Source organism: Heloderma suspectum, chromosome 5 (genome assembly GCF_057233095.1).
Source record: "Heloderma suspectum isolate Gila_16-S chromosome 5, 16-S_ref, whole genome shotgun sequence".
Lineage (NCBI taxonomy): Eukaryota > Metazoa > Chordata > Lepidosauria > Squamata > Helodermatidae > Heloderma > Heloderma suspectum.
In genome coordinates, this window is record NC_139462.1 from 204,652,934 (window position 1) to 204,679,069 (window position 26,136).

Here is a 26,136-nt window from a genome sequence, read left to right on the forward strand (position 1 = left end):
ACAAAACTGGGTCGAATGAAACAGGACTTAGCAGCTTTCCCAGACTGAGAACCCATTTACAAACTATATTCACAAATTTAATCTGGATACTGTTATTCGGATGTAACATTCAACCAGATTTAAGGAAAATAAACTAGGTTTCAACTTTCCCCTGAACTGGACCATAGACAATCAACTCTTTTTCCAGTTTCTTTTACCAACTCAATATAAACTATATTTGGCTTTACTGTTGTTTATTCAAGAGGGTGAACCTGATTAGAATATTTTTGTATGGTTGAAGAAAAATCCTGTATACCTCCATAAAAACCTATTTTATACAACTCACTTTACTCAATGGCAGTCAAATCCAGGGGTTTAAAATGTAGTTTTTAATGCCCAATTTAGCATCTACTTTGACTTTAAATTGAGTCAGTGCCACAATTGTTTGGTGTTTTGTGTGCCCCATATGTTTTTAATTTAGGCTTTTCACTTTATATAATATATAGATTTCATTATGCCTCCCCCCGCCCTTCACTGAAATGGGGATTGTCTTCGTTTGATACATTCCCTACCAAAATAAAAACATTTTGGATGCATTAAGGCAATAACAGTTTCCGTCGTGGAAACTTATTGAGCTCCAGTATAAATAACAAACTGAAGCATAGGTTGATTTGGTACCAAAAAAAGTGATCTGCTTTGTTTACTTACATAACAATTTCAATAAGTCAAAAGGAGAGCTTTGAAAGGAAGGAATCCAAACTGGATTTACTGATGGTTTCATTGCAACAAGGACTTAAACTTTTACAATGAGTGTTTTTATAAACATTTGAACACTACATAAAGTTAAGAATCATAGCATTTTCATAGATGAGGCTTAAATCCCTTTTTCTGTTCACGTCTGATCAGTGTCAACCTGGAAGACAAATCTAAGTAGAGGCCTTGTAATGTGAATGACCATTCTGGTCAATGTATCTTTTGTTTGTTTACATTTACATTACAATGCAATTGAAACAAGAACTGCTTTAAGTCTCATGTCAATGCCCTAATGTAAAATAATCAGGACGTTCCTTAAAAAAAAACTGAGTTTTTTTCTACAGTATTGCACTTATCAAAAGTATTTATTTTGGTATCTTAACATACTTCAAATGCAGGCAGAAAAAACAAGACATGCATGGCAAATTCTTTTTCACTTGGGCAAGAAAAACTGTACACTACTTGGTACATAGTGGACTTTTCCTTTATACGATGGAGCAATTGCATTGCTGAGATTTACCGGTCTCTAATTCATACTAGGGAAATGATGAAGAGCTTTTTAGAAGAAAAAATCACCCTTGCTGAGCTCAGATTTAAACTGGTCAGGATGCATTTAGAATTACATGCAAAGATTAAGCATTATGGCGTTTGACACTTTGAGGCACAGTTGTCTTGAGCTATGCCCACGTTCTAGCTTATTGTAAGAAAGCAAGGCACTTATTGTTATAGCAATGCAGACGCTTAATGTGCAGTTTGATTAATACAATAAAATAAGTTAATAGTTTGACTTAAAAAAAACTTGGGAGGGGTTTTTCCCATAATTTACATGACCTTTAAAGAATTGATTTACATTTTATTTAACAACAACAACAAAATACTTTAGCCTGAGGGGGCGTTGGTTTATTGCCATAATTGAGCACAATTCGTTGGGACATTCTCCTGCACAGGTATCACTGAAATGAATGGAAACCACGCAAGAACACTACCGAGCTCTTGTGAGGCTCCCATCCATGTTAATGATGCCTGTGTGGGAGAACTTTCCAGTGGGCTGTGCCCATTATTATTTTTACTGACCTTGATATACAAGGAACCTGTTTTTCAGTCCTCACTTCAGACCCCTTTGTTCTGATTTTATGGGAAAACCAATGACATGAAAAATGTCCACTTCTGGAGGAGAGGAACATTAACAACTCTCTTTAAAATGGCAGAACAACTCTCTTTAAAACGGCGGGACTAGTGGCACTTTGACAGTCTTTACTTCTGATATATGTGATGATTTCTGAATGATGCAGCTGGTTGTTCCTTGCAGTTTGTCCTTCCCTTGCGCAAGGTTTGTTAAGGCCATTGCTGCATTGATCTCCTTCCAATACGTCTCGTCTTTGTTTGATCTCTTTCTGTTAGCTGCACTAGAATTAAGCAATAAGAAATGTTTCCGTGTCTGATTATTATTATTACTGTCATGCACTTAAAAAATGATACACAGCGTGTCTCAAAAGTTTTCAAAAGGAAGAGTCTCTATGCCAAAATAAGACAGATGTGTTGGACTGGGTGGGCATGATGGAAGTTGTATTCAACACATCTGGAGGGCACCAGGTTGGCGGAGGCTGAGATAAGGCTGAACATCAGTGACTGAGGGTGCAATCCTATGCATGTTTAGATAGAAAAAATGCTGGGAGTTGTAGGACTTTTTTTTGTCTAAACATGCACAGGATTGCGCCTTGCGCTAACTAAAAGGGCAGAGTATGATTATAGTTATTTTAAAAAAAGGAATAATACTGTAGTTACTTGGATTTCCTTTATTAATGTTTTTAGTAGCCCCGAGACTAGCATTCCACAGCAAACCATGTTTTTTCAACATAAAAGGGGGCTTTGGGGAAAGGCAAGATGTCTCACAAAAGCCTCGCAGTGCTGTCTTTCTTCTCCACCTGTTCATGGTCCTGGTGGCGGCAGCAAATACACTGCCCACTACTGCTCAGCACCATTTTTTGCACAGAGTAAGGGCAGGAAGCATAAGGATGGGTGAACTGCCTAAGGCTCCGCAAAGACTGGCTAGTTAATTATCCTAACTTCTCTCAAAAACTGGGAACATTTTTGAGCCAATCCAAGAGACTCAGAAGAAAATATTCAGCATCCCTCAAAGCCCTCCCTGCCACTTCCCAACCCCTGAAACACCCCCCCCCCCGGCTGCCTTTTGTTGTAAAATGAGACTGGCATGATGGTGCAAGTGAGCAGTGGCAGTGGAGAGTGGGGATGGCACACCAGGGCAATGGAACCTGGTGGCCCATGGAGGATTAAACTCTGGAATGCTGGAGAAAGGGAGGGAGAGGGGAAGCTCCCACTGCAGCTCTTCATGCTGCTGCACCTATCAAGGTTTTGCTTTGTTTAAAAAAGAAAGGAAGTGGGGAGTGTGTTTTGAGAGTGGTACGGCAATGGGAATGGGTGGATGAGGAGCTGGAAGGGAACTCTTCAGCTCAGAGAAGAGTGTGGAGGTTTTAAAAGGTTGTCTCTCCTTTGAGGTGGGTTTTCTGAGTCCCGACGTTGGTTACTGAGCCTGGCTGCTTTTTCTCCTCCCCCCCAATCCCTGTTCATTTTGTGTTGTGTCTTTTAGACTGTAAACCTGAGGGCAGGGACTGTCTTATTATTAATATGTGTAAGACAGTCTCGGAGCCTTTTTTGGCTGAAGAATAGGGTAAAACTACTATCTATCTATCTATCTATCTATCTATCTATCTATCTATCTATCTATCTATAAATGAGAAACCTAGCATCAGGACATGCAAACAAAATCGAAAACAAATGGCCCTGAGCAATAGCAGGGAGCATGGTCATCACCCCTGCTACGCTGTGTGAACCCTTCCTTCCCATTCACACAATCACCCAAAGTGGGGGCCTCTTCACAGTTTTCAAAGTGAAATCCCCGGGGTGGGGGGGAAAGCAGAAGAAAAAAAGCATTAATACAAATTATGTATTGAAAACTTGAGGCCAGTGGAGATTATAACTGGGACTAGAAATGTGAAATGAAATGAAAGCCTACCCACACACTTACTAGTGTGTACTGTGACAGACACCCTTACACTCCCACCCTCCTCAAAAGCCAGCAAAGGCACATTTTCTGGAGGCAAGGGGCCAAGCAGATAGTTAAGCTGGGAAGCAGACCAGCAATCAACCAGTCATGTGAGTTAACTGCAGACAGGCAGGCCAAGAGCAGCTCGGTCTGGTGCCCGAGCAACCCTTTGGTCAGATGAAGGAGCCAGGCAGGAATCAGAAGCTTCAAGGATCGGGTGCAGCCCATTTGGCCCCTTGCACAACTTGATCCCATGTCTGCTCATCTGCACTGGCTGCATGCAAGCACCAGGCTGAGACTGCCAGGCTGGAAGGAGGCAAACATTTGAAGCAGGGCTCTTCCAAAGGCCACAGGGAGAATCGCAGTGGCCACAGCCCACTCCAGGCAAGCTCCCTGCTTTGGTTTCCTCTTGCCCACGGAGCCTTCCGCCAGCTGCTATTCCCTGCCCTTTCCCAACAGTTAAAAAAACTCACCATGGCAAGCGGGGGATGAGGTAGCAGCTGGAAAAGGACTCAAAGGAAGATGGATGGCTTTGAAGGATGACTCTTCCATGCAATCCAATGGAGACATTCCCCTTCCCCCATTGGTCTGCATGGCGTGTGTGTGTGTGTGTGTGTGTGTGTGTGCGCGCGCGCTGCTTTTAAGAGCGACACTTGGGAAAGCTGCTGCTCGGGCCACAGCCCCTTCTTGAGGGGATCCATGGGATAAGAGGGTGGCCTCTTGGGGGGGGGCTTTCCCCCTCCCCTGCAGCAGTTTTCCTGGGTGCAGCCCTTCAAAGCAGCCCTGTGTGTGAACTAAGAGAGAAACCTCAGGGGCAGAGGGAATGTTTTGAGAAGCTGCACACAGAAAAACTGCTGCTAGGGGCGAAAGGGCCTTACTTCAAAGGGCCCCCGCAGGGTGGCAGCCAGTAGAGGCTGGTGGCTCCGATGTCAGTGGGGCAGTGCATCCGCTCCAGGTTTCAGTCAGTTCTGGATTCACCGCCCCGCTGACATCGGAGCAACCAGCCTCCAGTGGCCTCTCCTCAGCAACATTTTCCCAGGTGTAGCCAGTGAGATGGGGCCTCTCCACTGCTTATCCTCCACCCCCACCCCCACCTTGCAAGTAAAAGCAAGGGGTTTGTATTCCCCTCCCCTCTTCCTCTTACCTTCGCTTGCAAAGGGAGCAGGTGATCAGTTTTGTGAGCGTTCTTTTTTGAATGCTTGCAAAAGCCCTTGAGGTTCTGCTAAAATCGTCAACATTTTGCAAATATTGAACGGAAGGCTTGTCAAAACCCCGATTCTTTTTGAGACAAAGGGTGATGTTGCTCCCCCCTTACTCCCAATACCTTATATTCACTTCTGAAATACGCAACTGGCAAAGGCAACTTTTACTCACCTTTCACACTTGTTAGGTCCATTCTCCAGAGTATCTGAAAGGACAGAGTAATCCTGTTAATTTCTGTTTTCATAAAATGATTTTTTATGTTATGGAAACACAAAAAGTGTGTTTATTGGACAATAAGCTTTTAAAAGAGTTTTTAAAACATGGGCCTATAGAACAGAGACCCTGATGCAAGGCTATGGGTGGGAACCAGATTTAACCACAGATGGAGTAGACCCGCTGAAATAAACATTTGCATCTCAGAAAGAAGCCGTTCATCATTTCATTGACTTTTCCTGGCACGCTATCAGCTCTCCTGTGGCACAACAGTGTGCCACAGCAGCGCAGTGGATAGTCTGTGGGTTATTTTTTATTTATTTGTTTAAAATATTTGCTCTCCCACCCTCATTTTACAACTTCCAGGGTGGCTTACCTTCTGAAGTTAAAAACAATCAAAAATAAAAATACATGTAATAAATAAATATATACATACTAAAAAGTAAATAGCAAACCAGATTTTTTTTTAAAGCAGCAGCAAATAAACTAGCAGAGCAGAAACTGGGGCCATGTTTCCACAACAACAGAAGGAGAAGCTAATGGAGGAGTACCGGATTTTTTAAAAGGAATCGGCTTTGCTCCACAAGCAGGGCTCCACAAACAGATTCTCCGGACCAGTAAAAATCACTTCACAGAACATACTTCCTTGTGGTGGTGGTGGGGTGTGTGTGGAGGGGCTACTCCTGACTGGCAGGGGCTGCTAAACCAATGAGAGAGGCTCCCCCCCTCTTCCCCACTTCTCCTTTCCCCTGAAAGTCCAGATGCACCTGCATTTCAGGAGCAAGCATCACTGAGCACAATGGGACTTCCGAGTAGACACACACATGCTTGTGCTGGGAAAGAGGGGGGAGAACAGCAAGATGGAAACCAGCCCCCATTTTAACTCGCAGGACCTCATTGACCACAGTGGGAGTTACTTCTGAGGAGACACTAATAGGTTTGTTGTGGGAAGGAGACAGAAACCATACCCCATTTTAATGCACAGGATCTCTATAAGGAAGCTGAAAAGTAGTTATTTCCTAAGGAAATGAATCAGAGCCTTGAGATCACACTTGAGCGCACTTATGGAATTGGGCTTTAACATGTGCTGGGTCCATTGAGGGGCTTCTCTGTTATTTATGTGGTCATTGAGAGGGCAAGCTTCATTCAGCACAATGGGAGGAAACACCCCTTGACTGGGGTCATGGTGGAAGGCACACCCCTGGGCAGGGCTAGCACACCCAAGCTAAATGCAGTGGTTGGGGCACACAGCAACTATATAGGAAGAACCTGAATTAAGGAAAAGATTTGGACTTTAAGCAGTCTCGGAAAGCTGTTTTTTCTCTGATAAGCTCTGGGGTGGCTGCTGGATGACCATGATGTCATGTATCCCTAACAACCTCAACACGCAGTCGGCTCAGAGTAAATTGCTGGTGGAAACACCCCCTAGGTTGCATCCAGATTAAGTTAGTCATACTTTAGTCCCATTCAAATCAATTACAGAGCAGGCCTATACTTGTCTACTCAGATGTATTTCCCACTGAATTCAATGGGGCTTACTCACAGGTAAGTGGGTATAGGGTTGCAGCTGTAGTCTCGAGCCAACCCATTAAAAACAAACATCTGTTTAAAAATTGGAGTGAATAAAAAGATCCTCACCCATCCACAGAATGACAGAAGACATGGCATGAAGGAAAGCTCGCATTCTACAGATGGGGCACCACAACAGAAAAATCCCTTTCCCTGATTGCACACACCTAACCTCAGAAAGCAGGGCACCCAAATTAGGGGCCTCAGAGCATGATGTTAACTTTTGGGAGGCTCATCTGGAGAGTAGCTGGTCCCTTAGATAACTGGCTCCTAAGCTGCATAGGTTAAACCCAGCAGTCAGCAAAGCTGTTTATGAACTGGTGAAATACGTTCCACACTGCTGGTCCTGCACAACAGCCTAGCGGCAGTATTTTGGACCAGCTGAAAGTTCTGGGCAGCCAGTCCCACACAGAGATGGGTGAGAATTTTGTTTGGTTCGTTTTTTGTAAGAACTTACCAAAATTTGTATTATTTTATTTATTTATTTATTTATTTATTTATTTCTATACCACCCAATAGCCGAAGCTCTCTGGGCGGTTCACAAAAACTAAAACCAAACAACACACAATAAAACAATTTAAAATATATAGAACATTAAAACCACAATATAACAATACAACCACAATAAAACCTAGCAGCAGTACAGGAGTTTAAAATACAGATTTAAAACAGCAAAGATAAAAATTTAGAAAGCTAAAATGCCTGGGAAAATAAAAAGGTCTTCACCTGGCGCCGAAAGGAGTACAATGTAGGCGCCAGGCGAACCTCACTAGGGAGCTCATTCCAGAGCCGGGGTGCCACAACAGAAAAAGCCCTCCTCCTCGTAGCCACGCGCCTCACTTCCTTTGGCAGGGGCTCACGGAGAAGGGCCGCTGATGATGATCTTAAGGTCCGGGCAGGCATATATGGGAGGAGGCGATCCTTCAGGTAACCTGGCCCCAAGCCGTTAAGGGCTTTGAATGTTAACACCAGCACTTTGAATCGGGCCCAGAAACGGACTGGCAGCCAGTGCAGCTGGAAAAGTACTGGCGTAATATGAGCTCGCAGGCCAGTCCCTGTTAACAATCTTGCTGCCCTATTTTGGACCAGCTGAAGTTTCCGGACCGTTTTCAAAGGCAGCCCCACGTATAACGCATTGCAGTAATCCAGACGAGAAGTTATCAGAGCATGGATCACTGTAGCTAGGCTATCTCTGTCCAGATAAGGGCGTAGTTGGTATACCAGCCTAAGCTGATAAAAAGTGCTCCGTGCCACTGAGTTCACCTGTGCCTCAATTGACAGTTCTGGATCCAAGAGCACCCCCAAACTACGAACCTGATCCTTTAGGGGGAGTGCAACCCCCTCCAGAACAGGTTGAATATCACCTAGCCGGGCAGATGAACCACCCACTAACAGTACCTCCGTCTTGTCTGGATTGAGTTTCAGTTTATTAGCCCTCATCCAGTCCATTACCGTGCCCAGGCACTGGTTCAGAACAGCCACTGCCTCACCTGGTTTTGATGAGAAAGAGAGGTAGAGCTGGGTGTCAATATTACTTCCCTGCCCCCACCCCAATAAACTGGATAGAAAGAACTTAAGATTTACAAAATTTGAATGGGGGAGAAAAGTGAAACTGACAAGATTTGTTCATCCAAGCAGAGGGCTTTGAGCTTTAATAGTCTGGCTTTGAATCTCTATGTATTCAACCATGTTTAGGGTTGCCACCTCTTTTGCCAAATTATTTTGGCACTCAAGACAGAAAATCCCACAAATGCCTCTCCCTGAGAGTAAAAATACAAGAATAATACATTATGTAATTAACAATTCGCTGTCCTTTCATGATACCAAAAAATCAGCTGCCTAAGGTGCTGCCTATTGGTAGGGCCAGCCCGGCTTGGTGTGGTTATTTTTTTCCCTGTGGTACTCATGGCTAAATCCATAAGGTTCTCAATGTAACAAGAACTTACCTAATACACACTTCCTGTTTGTACACACAAAACAGAATGCAGTTACATGGCAATATTTGCACTTTTCCAGATTTTGCAATGCACTTCCCAAATTAAAAATATGCACACAAAACTGTGCATAATAAGGAAATGTGCACAGAAAATGTATATATTAGGGGAAATCACTTTTGAAAATTCATATGTTTGGAAAGGTGCACACAAATTTGCATATAGTAGGAGAAAGATGCACAAAAATACAGATTAATCCTGTGCAGACGTTTTAGAAAAAAACAATTGCAGGCAGATGCAGAAACAACATGGAATAAAGTTCATGTCATAAAAACGACAAACTGAGCGGAATTGAACTTGACAGCTTCGTCCATAATTATTGGTAAGTTGGGCCACTTTTTCATTTGACAATAAGCAGAATCTGCAATTTTACACAGCTCTCCAGTAAATCTACACTGGGGAGGTTATTCTACTCATGGCAAATATTTCAGAAGATCCATTCAATATGTACAGGGAGCAGCCACCAAAGGTGCAAAAAAGAAAACAAACACAATGAAGATAACTGTGTGCACGTTGCCATACGGCAGGGTTGGACTCGATGGCCTTGTAGGCCCCTTCCAACCCTACTATTCTATGATTCTATGATATCACTTTCCACCCACCATGTAATAGCCTGTTTTGGCTGCACATTCCCTAAGACAACAGAAGTCTTCAGTTCAATCGCACCTCAGTGCTAAACTTGCTAGGTAGGAGAACAATACTGACCAAATTTACTGAGGCATTATAAGGATTTCTAAGAAAATGCATGTGAAAGAGTCTGCTATTTGGAAGGACAGATACTGAAGCTGAAGCTCAAATATTTTGGCCACCAAATGCGAAGAGAAAACTCTCTGGAAAAGACCCTGATGCTGGGAAAGACTGAAGGCAAAAGGAAAATGGGACAGCAGAGGATGAGATGGCTAGATAGCATCACTGATGCAATGAATACGGACTTGAGCACGCTCTGGGAGAGAGCGCAGGACAGGAAGGCCTGGCGTGCTATGGTCCATGGGGTCACGAAGAGTCGGACACGACTGAACGATTGAACAACAACAATATGCACCCCACCTTTCTACCGAGAAAACAGGACTCCAGGCGACTAAGGGTATATAAAGTCTTTTCCTTCTTTCAGTCTTATGAATGATTCAGCATGAAGTGAAATTCCAAACTAACTCTTCTGCAAGATTCTGGTGGGGGTGAAGGGGAGTCTGACAGGTATATGTCATGCTGCCTGTAACCACACTGCACACTGAACCATTCACAAGACCAAAATACACCTTAATATCCTCATAATGCAAGACCAAAAAGTCATCCTGTGTTGATGAAAATATGATTTTAATTCATCCTTAATATCCCCCAATTTACAGGTGTGTGTGTGTGTGTGTGTGTGTGAGAGAGAGAGAGAGAGAGAGAGAGAGGTTTTCTCTTTACTATTTGAAAGATTCAAATAGGAATAGTTTTGTATGTATACATGTGTTTCACATAGCGGTGCGTTCAATTAATCAGTCAAATTAATCAGTTAAAAAACATTTCATAAATTATAAAAGTGTCATGATCAGTTGGTCAGATTTCTTTCTAAAACCCCCAAAACGTTTTGTTTAATACAAGTGCTTATAAAAAGTGCAGATGACAAGTACTGTCTTAGGAAAGGCATCTCTACTTCTCTCTTAAAAGGCTGACTAACCCCTTCAAGACTTATGCCCACTGTGGCACATATACGAATAATCTAAAACCAAAGGAAGTATGATTTTGGTGCAGAAATATTGTTTATTCATAGGCAATTTTAAGCACTTAATTGCTGTAAAATGCATGCAATTTATTGACTAAGATTTCTTTAAAAGGGTGACAGCCCTAGTTTTAGGCATATTTTTCATCACAAAATATCATAACATACCTCTGTTCTGCTGAAAACACACATGGCTTGATGTGTAACATTCAAACTGAGGCTCAGTTAAGGCTACGAAAATTTTGTTTTCAAAGAGGACTAGACAATCTTGTAAGAGAAGAGATCTCCAGAAGATTTCTTTATAACATTAGAATTCACTGCTCTAAGAAGAATCTTATCGAAACGCATTTGCCCTGATCCAGGCAAGTCAGACTGTGCTCAAAATCACGAGATCAGGAATTGTGGGGGTAAATTGGATGCACATCTGAATTTGCATCCAAATTCTTGTAGAACTAGTTATACATACCTATGCACAATTAGAGCTGGGTTGGGCCAGTTGGGTTGTACACCTCTTTACATATATATCTTCTTACTTGGTATCAGGTGCTCATCTACACCAGGCTTTTACTCCAGTTCTGCTCCGCCTCCAAGTCGATCATGTCAGATGCCCCTCCCCGTAGCTAATGCAGTGTTTCTTGCCAAACATCCGGGGGGGGGGGGTTGAAACTCTATTCGTGGAGGGTTTTCAATCACAGTGGCTTCAGAGTTTGGGAGTCCATGTGACCTCGGCTGACTTCACTGTGGGCTGGAGGAAGTGGTGCTGATTTGCGGAAGTTGCATAGGGCAGGGACTTATGTCTACCCAGAAGTAACTCATTGCCTTGGGATGGGAGCCAGCCCTGCTGCTTTGAAAGGCGGCTGTGTCGACCCTGCACTCAATCGCTGCCTGTCCCTTTAAATACTCTTTGAGTGGGAAGGGAAGCATGGGGAGGCTGGCGGTGCAAAGGTATGCAGAGCCTTACTGATTTTTAAAGCTTCACCAAGCGAGGGGGGAAGGCGGGGAGACCGAGCCTCCTCACTTCCCTGCACCTACCCATTTGATGACATTCAGTTCTCATTTGCCCCATGCAAGCAGATGTTTTTAATGTATACACCGCATTACTGGCTACTGTTTGCCCTGGGAGGAGCTAACCCGATTTCATGAACATCTGTATTTAAACGGAACCGCCTCAAACCCCGTTTCTATTTAGATTAGCTCCAGGTTGCTCAGGACTTGCTTCCTTTTTCAGTAATAACTTACAGCAATGTAGCTGGGCATCTGCTGTGTGACATACATATCACAGTTTTTTAGTGAGTTCAATGCAGTTTTCAATTCATAAAAACATAATGTTTCTTTATTTGAAGGAGAGAAAGTGCTATAAAAGAAAAGCAGTCAGTGGAAAAAGCAAGACCAAACTATAGAGTGCAGCATAGGAAATATATTCTAAGGCCACTGGAGGATGTTCGGGTGGTTGCATGCTCTCATCAGGATTCAATATGCACCACTAAAGCTATGAAATATACCACTGAAGAAACTGGTCATTATCCAGACCAAAAATATGCAGTTGGAGGTGCAACACTTAGTTGATGAATAGTATTTTCTAGGAGTCGGGTGCCTTCATGTCACACTGACTTCAATGAAGTTCTGTGCGCTCAGCATATTGCAGGATGCAACCTCTTTGAAAGACGAAGAGGTCAATTTTTAAGGCCATTCATCATTGATGGATTAAATGATGTGTTCCTAAAATCCTTGCGATGAAAGACACTCTTATGCAGCAAGTACTCCCCCCCCCCCGTCCTGCTATTGGCTGTGGAATCTTACCCTCCTGTTTGTCTCCAAGATCCTCACCATTTCATTAACACCAGGGGGAGTGCTACTTTCTGGTTGGTTAGGCAGGCCTCATCCCATTTCCACCATTTTCCTAATAAGACTAGAATGCCTGTTCCATGTTGGTTCCAAGAGGATTATAAATCTCTTCTTATTGGAATTCTAAACACTGTTAATAGAAGTTTTGAGTGTACAAAAATATTAAAACTGTAGCATTCATTGCCAAGTTATTAATCACTGCTCAGTACTAGCTCTGTGTTGCAACATGCTGTTTTTCAGTACCACGTATTTAGTATATGCTTCTCTTTTTTTGTTTTGTGTTATGATGAAAATTGGAAGGGTGTTCTTAATTGTTAAATTATTGACTTTGTTGCAGACCAGCTAGAACTTCTTGGAGATAAGGCAGGGTATAAATGTATTATATACACCAAGATTCACCCTGAACAAGCACATTAAGCTTATGATACTGCTCTCATAATCAAATGAGGCAAAAACACTGGATGAGGCCAATTTAAAGAGGCACCTTATAAAGATAGGTGAACCATGTCATCTCCAGCATAGAAATAATTTTGGCTTCTGTGTTATTTTCCCAAATGGCTGCTAGATGTCTCTAAATCCCGATTATTTCTGTACCACGGCTGGGCCTCCTTAGGCTAGGGGTGGCACATCTCATCTTGACAAGGACTGATGATATGAATGACTTGTTTTGGAATTCCAGGCCTTGACTTGGTCTAGCAAGTCCTTGATGGTGGGATGGCTTTCAAAGCCCAGTAAAACCCCTGAAGAGCCAGTTCAACCATACTTCCAGAGAAGCCTTTTATTGTGCAATTGCCCCACCTCGTTCATGGAATTTTACAGGGATTCAGACAATGTCATCTTCCATTAGTAACTAGGGATGTGCGAACTCACCCCCGCCCAGTTTTCTGGATGCCCACCCAGCCTCTGCCCCTACTCACTGGTCCCTGGACCACGTTCGAGCCCCTCCCATGCTTGCTGAGCAGCCCACACTAACCCCAACAGCCTCGTCGAGCTCCATGGTCACTATTTTTTTGAAAAATAAAATGGCGATTGCAAAATGCATGTTTTCGTATGGTCAAGAATGCGCATTTTGCGAATGCACATATTTATGTGTGTGCAAAATGCGCATTTTTGCAAAAATACGCATTTTCGTGCATATGTAAATATGCACATATGCAAATATGTGCATTTTTGCAATTGCCATTTTATTTCACAAAAATGGCAACCGCGAAGCTGCTGGCGTGAGTGCAGGCCATTCGCCAAGCACGGGCAGGGGGTGAGCAGGGGCTTGGCGAGCGGGGCTCAGGGGTGTAGGCAGGGGCGGTTCTGCCGGATTCCCAGACTGAATTGGGCGCATGTGCATCCCTACTAGTAACCCTCCCATATTTTCCCACTGCTTCGTCCGTCTTTTTTCTTACAACAGGAAATCCATGCACAGCATAGAAAGACATAAGAGCTGTACAAAGTTGTCCCTCTGGAAGCACCCCTGGTTTCTAGAGGGAACTTCCAGGATCTGCCAGTGAAATGTGGATTGTTCTGGATTTTGGCAGCATTTCCGATTTATTAGTAGCATTACATGTGACACCCAGCTGAAAGCCACAGTTTTATGTTTCACATTTTAAAACATTCTCCTTTTCCTAGTTATTGTGTGAAAGATCCTCCCAAAGAGAGGGAAATGAATAGCTCAGCTGTACAGGAGGACTGGAAAGCGACTCTGTACACATAACAGCCCCTTTGTGTATGAAGTACAACAGAAGGGGAAGAGGAAAGAGAGAGAAAGAGAGTTCTTTTTTGATGACTTTCCAATATATTTCCTTCAGTAAATAGCAAAACCAAGACTTATCACTCATGATGTCTCCTGGGGACACAGTGCAGTGCTTATTTTGAGAGTTTTATGCATTGCACACCACTCCAAGGAACATTAATTGTGTACAAAGAAACGGTGGAATTTTGCAAAAATTTAAACAATGGAATAATGCTGTGTTGAATTATACCACAGCTGGGTTAAATAATGCAAGTGTTAAATAAGTCACTCATCCACAAAATTGTACATCTCTTGGTGTACATTAGGCTTGCCAGATGTGTCTCACTGTGTGGGTTTTTTAATCCTGTAAAGGACAGCACTTTACAGGGTATAGCTTGCTGGGTTGCCCTCTCTCAAGAACACCAGAACATCCCCCCCCCATATTAACTGTACTGGCTTCCAATTTTCCGTAGGCACGATTCAAAGTGATGTATACACACACTGTTCAGCTTGGTGCCATGTTACCTGAAGAACCACCTGCTCCCATATGCAGCTGCCCACTCCTGGTAACTTTCAGAGGCTGTACTCCAGTTGCCCCTGCCTTTAGAGATTAGGCAGGTGGCAATCTGAGAAAAGGCCTCCTCTGTGCTGATGCTCCACTTGTGGAGGACCTCTCCCTGCCAGACACATATATGGTGCCTAGGGATGTACGAAAGTGACTTACCTGTTCGTGGATTATGTTTATGGTGGGGGGGGAGGCGTTCCATCCCTCCCCCCGGAATCCTCGACGGGGGGGAGGCGATCCGTTCCTCCCCCCCGGAATCCTTGATGGCCAGCTGTGCTCCGCGGCAGCTCCGCGGAGCAGCCGGCCAGGCCCAGCCCAGCCCAGAGCCACCCACAGCTGGATTTCCGGCCGCAGAGGGCTCTGAGGGGAGGAAACAAAACCACGTACACAAATGGCGGCGGCTATGGCCGCCGCCATTTGCGTTCCTTCTACATAAATCTTTACATAGGCTAAAACAGCGAATCAAAAAGGGACACAAATAGCGCCCGCTATGCTATTTGCGTCCCCCTTTATTTTCGCTGTCATAGTCTATGTAAATATTTATGTAGACTAAGACGGCGAAAAATAAGGAACGCAAATGGCGGCGGCCATAGCCACCGCCATTTGCATACGTGGTTTTTGTTTTTGTTTTAACCCCACCCAGTCATGATAGGCTACGTAAAGATTTACGTAGCCTATCACGTTGTGTTTGTTTTTTTTTAAACCTAGCCATGATAGGCTACATAAATCTTTACGTAGCCTATCACTTTTTTTTTTTTTTTAACAACACTGGAAATGGCGGTGGCGGCAGCCGGTCGGAAGACCAGCCGCCGCAGCTGCCGCTGCCGAAGCCTCCGCCAGAGCTGCCGCCCAGAAGATCTGCCCCAGGTAAGTCTCGTCCCCGGGGGGATCCGCGGGGGGGGGGCAGGCCGTTCCGCCACGGAGTTCGGGGGGCCGAATGCACTGGTATTCGGCCTCACCGAGATCCGTGGTGGAATTCTCTGCCATCTCTAATGGTGCCAACCTCATTTTCCAGATGCAGAGGGACTGTGGCTCAATGGCAGAGCACATCCTTTGCATGCAGAAAGTCCCAGGTTTCATCTCCAGGTAGGGCTGGAAAAACTCCTACCTGAAACCCTGGAGAGCCACTGGCAGTCAGTGGTGACAATACTGGGATAGTTGGACCAACGGTCTGACTCAGTATAAGACAACTTCCTATGCAGAACAGGACAAGTTTGTTCTCCCAAGTTCGTTCCCCAAAGCTTTTTGGTGCTGGTGCTGCATTTGACTTGACTTTTATTTGGAAATTGTTTTATTATTTTAATGCAGCTTGGTGCCCTCCAGATATTTTGGACATCAACTCCAGCCAGCTCCATTGAACGCTGTAACTTACTTCCAAGCAAACATGCATTGGACTGCACTGTAAAAACCAAAGAAAAAGGAGCTTGGTCTGTTCCTTTTCTTGCACCACACAAAAAAGACCTAGATCATGTCAGGGAGCCTGGAATATGGCCTGGAATCTAGACTCTAAGGGTACTTCCAGATGGAGGACTTCTAGTGATACCAGTCAAAACAACATTGTGCAGTTATTTCGTTTCCCCTCCTTAAGGATTTTTTGTGGTAAGAAAAAAAAGGCAGAAGAAATTCCAGGAAAACATGGGAGAGTTCCAAATGGGAGAGGATGACATCTAGACCCCCTATAAAATTCCATGAATGAGGCAGGACAATTGCACAATAAAATTAATTTTATATTTCTGCAAACCTCAGGGTTCTCTCAAACATGGTGATTCTCCACTCTTGTTTTGTAGTGGCCTTACAATCCTGGTCACATTCATCACTAGCGATGCCACTGAAACTCAAAATGAGCAAGTTTGTAAGTTGAATCTGGCATGTTTGTAATTCTCAAAACTATAACAATTCCTGATTTTGATCCAAAGGGATGCTGTTGTTGTTGTTGTTGTTGCTGCTGCTGTTGTAATTATATTTTCTGTACCTGATATGCATTGTCTGCATGTTGGAAGGGAGTTGCTCTTAGTAAAGCTGAATGTAAAAGCCTCTCTGAGAGACTAGAAAGTACAACTCTTGGTAGGCACTTTCAAAAATGGGCGAATGACACTACATGATCATGTAACATTGTTCCAGGAACTCTATGGAAATTTTTAACAAAAAATCCGTACAGCCCCTGTAAACAATGTTATGTGATCACATAGCACCATTTCCAGGGACAATTCCACCCCCAATTTCAAAGCCGGTGGCAGGCACTACACTTCCTACCATCACGGAGGGGCCTCTCCTTTTAAAAATGAAGAAAATAAAGAAGAAAACTATTTAAAAGGCCTCAGACCACCTTGTATTACTACACATTTAGATTCATTATTACCCTGAATTCTTGTAACAAGCAGAGAACTTTCAACTGAGCAAACAAATTATGACAGAGTCAGTTCACCCATCACAACTCACCAGCTCGGTTCACTATTAGAGGATGTTACTCTCCTCATTAAAGTGGCTCCCTCTTCTGTTCCCTTCTCAGTTTAGTTCTCTCTCCCCATTCCAAATTTGTTAAATTTGTCTAATTCCTTGCTTTTCAAATGTGTGTGTGTGTGTTTGGGGGTGGGGAGACACACACTAAAAAAACTGGTGGCAGTTTTGGCTAAAACCTGTATAAAAATCCTGGGCTCTTCCAAAAAAAGCTTCCTAAGGAAAGCAACACTGGAAAAACAGAAGAGACCCACAGCCTTTCTACATGAAGCATTTATTGTGTAATTGTGATTCCTCACTCATGGTAGTTTGCAGGTGCTTTGCAGGTCACTCATGGTAGTTTGCAGGTCATCCTCTCCCATGCTTTGCAACCATTATAGCAGGGTTTTTTTTTTACCTAATGAGGAAAGTCTGGTATTTCTGTGAATGTCGGCATGAAATGCTGGCATATTTGCACAGTTCCACTATACCACAATGCCACCTAGTGGTTGTGTAATGGAACACATAGCAGAAGCAGAAGCCTCGGTAAAGCAGATTCTGTAAATCTCGGTAAAGATTCTGGAAGCAGAAGCCTCGGTAAAGTAGCGGGTTAAAAGCCTTATAAAGAAAAGCCCTCAAGTCAAAGTTAACCATCACTAGATACTATTAAAACAATAACACTTATCTTTATTGGGATGCACTTCCTATTGGAATTGGTTGTAGCTAACTTTAGCAGGATGAGAATCAAAGGGTTGGGGTAGGGCTGTCAGTTGTTAGTCCCTAGCATGGTTCCCAGTGTCTGTCATTCTGCCCTTATAGAACAATTATTCCACCCCCACCCCAACAACAGCTAATGCAGTATTCTCCATGAAAACTAACCCTTCTGTTCCAGTATGACAAACAACAATAACAATAAATAATGTTAAAGAACACAAAATTACAAATATGGGGTGGGGAGAGGATTTTTAAAAATGCTATTAAGAAAACTGTACAAAGCAATTTGCATAGCATATGTGATATATTATAGTGATTGCCTGGAATGCTGGGGCTGTTGGCAATCACAAGGGAAGCGTGACAGCCCCACAGATATTTGGTAAAATTATACAATTGTCATGAAGCCCAACAGGCAGCTTACACTTACACTTACACTTACTCTGTCTCTGTCTCTCTCTCTCTAACACACACACACACACGCACTTCCCTAGAGCTTCAGAGAACAGTCACTCTCTCTGAGCAGTCACTCGTTTCATTTCCCCATTCCATCAACTGCTCCTGTCAAGTGGGGGGAAAGGGGCTGCTCTGTTTCCTTTGGCAGGCCTCTCCCTCTCCCCCAAATCTGCAAGCAGGTGGCTAGAACAGCTCCTGTTCCAAGGGCTTGGGCAGCAGCATGTCACCTGGTTTCTCCCAAGACTTAGATTGCTGCCACACCTTACTCCAGTCTTCCTTGGCTCCACAAAGTTGCACTAGTGACCACCAGGGATGACTGTTACACAACTGTGCACAGTCATTATTCTCTCCATATATATTTTGGGACATTCATCAGGATCCTTAGAGACCATCAACATTCTCCCTAATAGTACCTTATTCAAAATGTTAAATGAATTTGACAGGAGTCCCTTCTCCTGGTGCCCGTGCCAGAGGCGGGTGGCTACTAAAGAGAGGTCCTTTTCCATTGTGGCACCATGGTTCTGGAATGCCCTCCCCAAAGAGCCTACCTTGATGTCTATGTTGTGTTCTTTTTGGTGCCAGGTGGAGACCTTATTTTCCCAGGCTTTTTAGTTGTTCAGTTTCTGTTGATTTTAAATCTGTTATTGTATTTTTAAAACTTTGCACTGCCGCTGTTTTTTACTTTTGGTTTTACATTGTAGTTTTAGGGTGCAATCCTATGCACATTTAGCCAGAAAAAGTCGTACAACTTCCAGCATTCCCCAGTCAGCACCCTATATGTGCATAGGATTGCACCCTAAAACTTTAAGAAGTTTTATATTACGTTTTATTGTATTGTATTTTACGGTTTTAATTGTTGTGAATCACTCAGACAGCTTCGGCTATTGGCCGGTATAGAAATATAATAAAATAAAGAAATACACAAGCCATTAATTTTCAACTTACACTTTGATTCTACAGTCCAGCACTCCTCGACTAGAATGATCTCAATTAGGCTCAAGGATCTAATGCTGATGCAGTGCCTAAACTTGTCTTTGCACACACTGCCAATATGGTTGTGTTGGACCATGGGATCCACACCACCAAGGTTGGGAAGGTAACAGGGCAATAGTGGTGTGGGAGAAGAATGGGTAAAGAACAAACCCTTGATATGGCAGCCTTCTGGACACTGTGGAATAGCAGTGGCTTCCAGAACCCCGCACTAGCTTCTTCTGCAAGAAAGTAGCTGAAACAAGAACTCGAGCTCAGAAAAAAGACAAAGTAAAGTACATATTGAATGTCTGGCACCTCACCGAGCAACTCTGATTGTCATATCAAATCTGGCATGAGCACACTCAACTGTTTCTCTCCCCATCTCGTGTGAACTGGCTTTTGTTACTTTTGGAGATGGCTGTGTTGACCCAGATTTTCCAAATAATCTAGAGGAGGAAAGAGTGGGAAGAAGAAAATAGCAGGACATGGCTGAATGACACACACATATGTGATTTAGTGGTGATTTTGTGTAATTTGCTAGGTTACTCACAGTTCTCCCAAACCACAGTTTACACGCAGACATGAGGTATGCAGCGTAAAAATTCACAGGGTTACGGCAAAGAGCAGGTTGAGTTAACTAGAGTTCATACAATCATATTGTTTTAGAAGAACTGACAGGAATGTTCACAAGGAAGACGTGTGTCTATGGATTCTAATTTTTTTTAAAAAGCCAAATTCTACATGCATTGTTACTAACAGATAATACAGCTAAAATTAACAACATTTCAATGAATGACTAAATGATATTTGTTTATTATAGTCCTGTTTTAGGTGGCTAGTTTTGAAACATAAATAGAGTCCGTATCTGGCAGGGCATTTCAGGTACAGCCACTGAGAATGCATCCCATGCCCTTGTGATCCTAGATTGATAGTGATTAAAGGTATTCTTTATTCTTAGTTAGTATTAGAACTGGTCTGGGCCTTAGGTATGATGCAATTAATGAAAGGCAAACTCCCCGTGGCTGGATTTGGAACTGAGATTGGCCAATAAAGCTACTTCCCAAGTAAGTAAAGGAGCAATCCTATGGCCCCTAGACACTGTCTGAAGGCCCATAGGATAGTGGGGATTCTGCTCTGAGGTTAGAGACAGCACTCCAACCTCGGAAGGGGGAGTTGCAGATCTGACCCCCTCCCCCTCCTCATCACAACCGGCATGGAAAGAACCATGCTGGCTGGCCTCTGAGGCTGGAAAACTGACCTCGGAGAGGGGGGAAAGGAGGCGTTCTGGTGGGCAGGGTGGGGAGGACACCCAAGAGGCCAGGATTCAAGTTATCCTGAGCATCTTCCAGCCTCCTTCCCTCCCCCTCTGAAGCGCTGTTGCTAGATGAGCAGAAAAGCCAGTCCAGTGAAAAACCCAGTGATTGGAGGATGGGGAGGCGCCTGGCAGGGCACTGGATACATGGAAGCCTCCAAATTTGGAGGTTTCCATCTCATGAGGGCACAACCCACAGGACTGTGCCTTAAGTAAATAAACATAATGTGGCCAAGCAATACGAGCTGAAGAAATTCCTATATCAAGCCAGATCATTATGAATTTGAGCAACATTGCCTATTTTCCAGGTCATAATACTGCTAGAAGCATATCAAGACAGACATTTTCTTGAGACTTGCCACCGTTTGATAGCAAATGAATCCAAATAAGTGAGGGCTGATTCTGATATAACATCTTATGTTGTGATCCAATTTGTACATTTGGCAATTTCATTTCAGAATTTGTTATTTGTGACTTGCAGACCATAGACCAGTTCACAAGCAAGGTCGTAGCTCCCTCATGGTGTCTCTGTCAGATATGGGTAGAAAAGTCATATGGGCAAGCAACCCCTGCTTAGAATCAATCATAGAATAGTAGGGTTGGAAGGGGCCTACAAGGCCATCGAGTCCAACCCCCGTCCAAGGCTTGCTCATCCTTGGGCTATTTTCAGGAAAAACAGCTGCTGAGCCACACAGGCGCTGCTGGATTGCCCTGTGCCAAGGGTGCAGAACTGTTTCCTGGTGGGGCAGAGGGCCCCCTACTAGGCCCACGACAGGCTGGATGTCACATCAAGGGTGTGGCCCTGCCCCCTGACATCATCCCCACATGGAACTGTGCCTCCTTCCGGTATGGAGAAAGGGACCCAGCCGCCCCGCATCCCCACTGCTATTTCCAATTTATTTATTATATTTTTAATCCACCCAATAACCAATGTTCTCTGAGTGGATTAGAACCAGTTAAAGATTAAGATGCCAGTTAAAAATATAAACACAATACACATGTTTTAAAAATAAAATACAAAACAAAACAACAAACAGTACAGGAATTAACAAGACAGACATTAAAAATCTATAACTAGGTCTCTAAAATGTCTGAGAGAAAAGGAAGGTTTTTGCCAGGTGCTGAAAAGATAACAATGTAGGCGCCAGGTGAACTTCTTTGGGGAGGTCATTCCATAAGAGGGGTGCCACCACTGAGAAGGCCCTCTCTCTTGTACCCATACCTGCCTAGCTTCCTTTGGCAGGAGCACCCAAATGAGGCCCTCCAAAGATGACCTAAGATGACATATGGGCCCTGAGATTGGAGACAGTGCAGCAGTGGGGGGGTGTCCACTGCTGGCATCCATGTAACCCTTGTAGACTAGATGGCTTAGTCCCTTGGGGTGGAGTCCTCAGTCAGAGGAAGGGCTAAGAGAAAGAATAACAGAAAGAGTGAGTTTGTTTTGCTGGGAAGCTGAATACTAGAGGATGGATTTATGATTATGGGCTCTTATCACCTTGTTTAAGGTAAACTGAACTGTATTTGTGCATAGCAGAATTTCAAGGGAATGGGGAATCTTTCTGTACCTTTGATATTTGTTGTATTTATATTATTATTTCAGGGTTAATACCTTGAACTACAATGTATAAGTGACTAATTGTGGACTGTCCTGTGGTCTAAAGTTAAGAAATCTACAAAAGGACTACTGAAGTATCCAGGATCTTGAGAAAACCAAAGACACTTTGGGATTGGCGTACTGCAAAGTTACAACAAGAACTCCATATTTTTATTTGCACCCAGAAGGACTAACTGTTATATCTATTTGTATTGGGAAATTGTTGCATGTTCTGTATAATTTTTGTTTTGTTAATCAAACAAGTAGAGGTTATACATGCCAGCAGGGGAATCCCTGCTGTTCCCCCAGATGCCTGATTGCATACAGCAGCAAGAGGAGGCCCCCCAAGGAGATTCCTTCAAGCAGCAGGCTTGCAACCAAACTGGGGTGCCCTGCGGGCTGGATTAGGCCAGCGAGACAGAGGTTTTGCACCCCTGCCCTATGCAAGGCACAGGAGAATCCCTGCTGAAGTAAAGTATCTAGCTGTGACGGGAGCCGATATACATAGTAGTGGCTTGCCTGGCACAGAGGCGGCAGGAAGCTGTAACACTTCTGATTTAAAGTGGGGATGCAGAACCTTTGCCCCATAGAGGTCCCACATCCAACCACTGAGCTGCCTTGGGTTTCCCCAGGGGCGGGGCTTGGCCTCCAAGCCCTGCCCCTGAAGGAATCCCAGCCTCTCTCAGCATGGAGAAATGAAAAATGGGTGGGGTGACACATTGACAGCAATGGGCATGGCCTCACCCACTGAGATTACCTGGTTTACAGGTGGCCTGGCGTGGGGCATTTTGGCCACCCACCTTAAGCTAGTTCTGCATTCCTACTACAAAGGATCTGCTCCCAATCACTCCAATAGGACTGATGCAGAGCCACTTTGCAACCAGCTCTGCATGAATACACACTTGCTGGGGAAAGGGGATTGCACATAATGTGTCCAAAACTCCAACATTTATTAACTGATTGGCCATACATTTATATGTCCTGTCTATTCTGTAGACTGCATATTACAGCAAAATATCAATAAAACATTTCAAAACAATACAAGAGGCTGAACAGCCGCTCTCTGAACTCCAGCTCGTGACAGCCCAGCCAAGAGTCACGTTCTCTCCTTCTGTATTATTTTAGAAAATTATAACTGAACACTTTTAAAGCCTCAAAGAAGACTACAAAAAGTTAAGAAGTTAAATTAAATGGAGTCAGGATAAGAACTACTATATAGAGGCCTGTTTTTGCTGCTGTTGTTTTTAAATGACAGGGAAACAGAGTGGATTTCGAAGCCACATTTCATGCCTAATGCTGACTTTATCTCAGCAAAATATGATTTAGGGTGCAATCCTATGCATTTTTAGTCAGCAAAGCTGGCTGGGGCATGCTGGGAGTTGTAGGACGTTTTTCTGTCTAAACATGCATAGGATTGCAACCTTAACTATATTAGCTGGGTGTGGCATTGGAGACTCTCTATAGATTGCGCACAACGAGGAGGTTTTCAAACCTCTTCATACACACAGAACATAGGGGAATTGCCCTAGCTCCCTGCTTTTTCCTCTCAACCATACCCCAATGAACAGAAAACAATCCTTCAAAAGTAGACACCTGCACCCTTGAAAAATCAGGGCCACAATCCTACAGGCACTGGGCACACTGAAGCAGTGGAGGCTGGTGGCTCTGATATCAGTGAACTCTATCAGCACTTTGATTAGCACTTTTAGAGTTCTGACTGGTTCTGACTGAAAAACAGAGTGGATTCACCGCCCCACTGACATCGGAGCCACCAGCCTCCACTGCCTCTGACACTAACTAATTAGACACCTCAGATTTTAAAACAACTGGGAGAATATATGTTGTTTGTTCTCTCCAGGACTCAGCACATGACAAATACCAAAGAAATAGAAACTGTGCAGTCTTGAAATGAAATCTGCGTCTCTCTGAAAAGGACAAAACGCTGATTGTGTATGCAAAGACCTGGAGCAGCAGCTTCAGAACATCTAACAAAATGGAACTCTGGGTTTTCTCTTTTGGCAAAACATGTGAAACTGGTTGGGAATATAATGCAAATGGGAATAAGGAAAACTGAACAAATATTTGCACTGAATTTCTTGTCCAAACTGAGGAATGGAATACTGATTTCAGCTTTGCTTTTAATGTTAGCCTTCCTGACATGAATACAGACTTTGCAGAATAAATCACTCTTTAAGCATTCTGGCATTAGGGCTTCATCACACGGAGCTTTTATCCTGCGGTTGAGATTGCTCCTTCGCAGAAGTTTGCGGGCTCTTTACATGACGCCATGACCCTGCTGTGACCGTCCTGCACTAGATGCCCTTTGTTTCGTTTTTAAATAGATCGCGGATAATGAGCTATCAAGTTACCCCATTGGGGAAAGGAAGCGCATGTAACGGGAGTCAGTGGTGATCCTGCATTTAAAACGGAAGCAGAAAGCCCCGTTTTAAATGCAGGATTTTAGGCTGGTGTAGAAATGCCCATGGTCTGTAGGTTTTAAGAGTCTATGAACACAATCCTATATAGCAGCAGAGGGCGACTTATGTCCCATGAGCCACATGCGGCCTACCCATAGCAAAAGGAACAGGAACGGAAGAGAAAAAAATGTTTCAGCCAGGCTGGTGGAATAGCTCCATTCGCGCCCCCCCCCCCCCGGTTCATTTCCCTTGGCTCTCGGCCTGCTAGAATGGCTGATGATGTGACAGATGAGGGAGGAGGAGCCTTCATGAGGGAGACCAGGCTACACATGGACTCAGTGGGACTTACTTCCACGTACAGTGCGCCATAAAAGGTTAGATGGGCTTTCCCATCCAATCTGGTGCTTTGAAAGGCAGTGGGTCTTTTGCGCTGGTGGAGAAGAGCAAATGTAGTGTGGTAAAACAGAGCTGCAGATGAGGAAGGGGAGGAGACCTGGAAACACATCTGAGATGTACACAAAATTACACACCCTGTGACTCTAGGTTTCACAGGTTAAATATTTTTGATGTCCTTTGCGGGGGGGGGGGATGTTTCAGAATGAAAAAGGGCAGGGTTCGTGTTGCTTCCACCATGCCACAAATTAAACCTCTCCCTGCACATTTATATTGAGCGGTATTGGATACCTGTCTAAAATTGGATAAAAAACTGTTGAACAAGAACAATGTTGCAAAAAAATGGGTTGCTTCTATCAAGAATTAAAAATGTAGAGGCTTCAGGTATTTTTCATAAAGAGTCATAAGGTGGCCACTTACGCATCTCCCAAAAAGATACGGCTTGATGGCTTTTTAGGAAATAAGGTGGTATATGAACGTAAATTAAGGACAAAAGAGGGCACCAATTTGCATTAAACCACATATACATATTTAGAAAAAATACAGTAATTTAAATAGAAATACAATACATTCCACCATAGTGGGGGAGACTGGCTAAGTGACCTAGGTCCTTGCTCAATCTGCTGTTCAATCACTTCCTGTTGATGGGCAGCTTCAGGGCTCAGCTTTTCCTTCTGATGGTTCTCTTCCTTTAAACAAGACTTGGATGGACAGCCCTTCTGATAGAAGACACCTTCAAAATAGAGGACTGTCTTACAGGCCTTCAAATAGAGGACTGCCTTCTGTAAAGAAGGACACATGACCACCCTACCTGATAGCCAAATACTTCCCTAATCTGTTTGAATTTAAGGTAAATTATCACATCTTACCAAATGCAAGTATAAAGCAGCTGAGCACCATCCAATCCTAAGAGCTACTGTACCAAATAGTGGGCTTTTCTACATGAGGCTGTTAATCAGCTGTATCTGCTTTTGGTTTCATCGCAGAATTGAGATCCAAGGACTACACAAGGAGTGTTTCCACTACAGTCCTCTAGGAGGCACTGTGGTAGAGCAGAAGAGCACAAATACACAAGTGGAAAAAGCCTTTTCTTTCACTTTCACAAATATCACCACATTTTTCCTGCCTAAAAAAAAAAGCCTAAAAAAACTCCCCAAAACTGCACTTTAAAAATAGAAGTGAAACTGGAGGGTCACGACATTGTCTAAAGAACCCATAAACAACTGGAGTAC

General features: G+C 43.7%; 1 protein-coding gene across 13 annotated transcripts in view; it reads right to left on the bottom strand.

Moving 5' to 3' along the window:
* Nucleotides 1-379: 379 nt before the first annotated feature.
* MKX (mohawk homeobox) overlaps nt 380-26,136 on the bottom strand; it is a 105,932-nt gene continuing 80,175 nt past the window's right edge. For all 13 annotated transcript variants that reach the window (XM_084859119.1, XM_084859121.1, XM_084859129.1 and 10 more), the window contains 2 exons: nt 5,171-5,204; nt 380-2,138 (listed from right to left, as the gene is read on the bottom strand). In XM_084859119.1, coding sequence (XP_084715245.1) covers nt 1,952-2,138; nt 5,171-5,204 — 221 coding nt within the window. In that variant the 3' untranslated portion in view covers nt 380-1,951. The remainder of the gene's footprint in view (nt 2,139-5,170; nt 5,205-26,136) is intronic.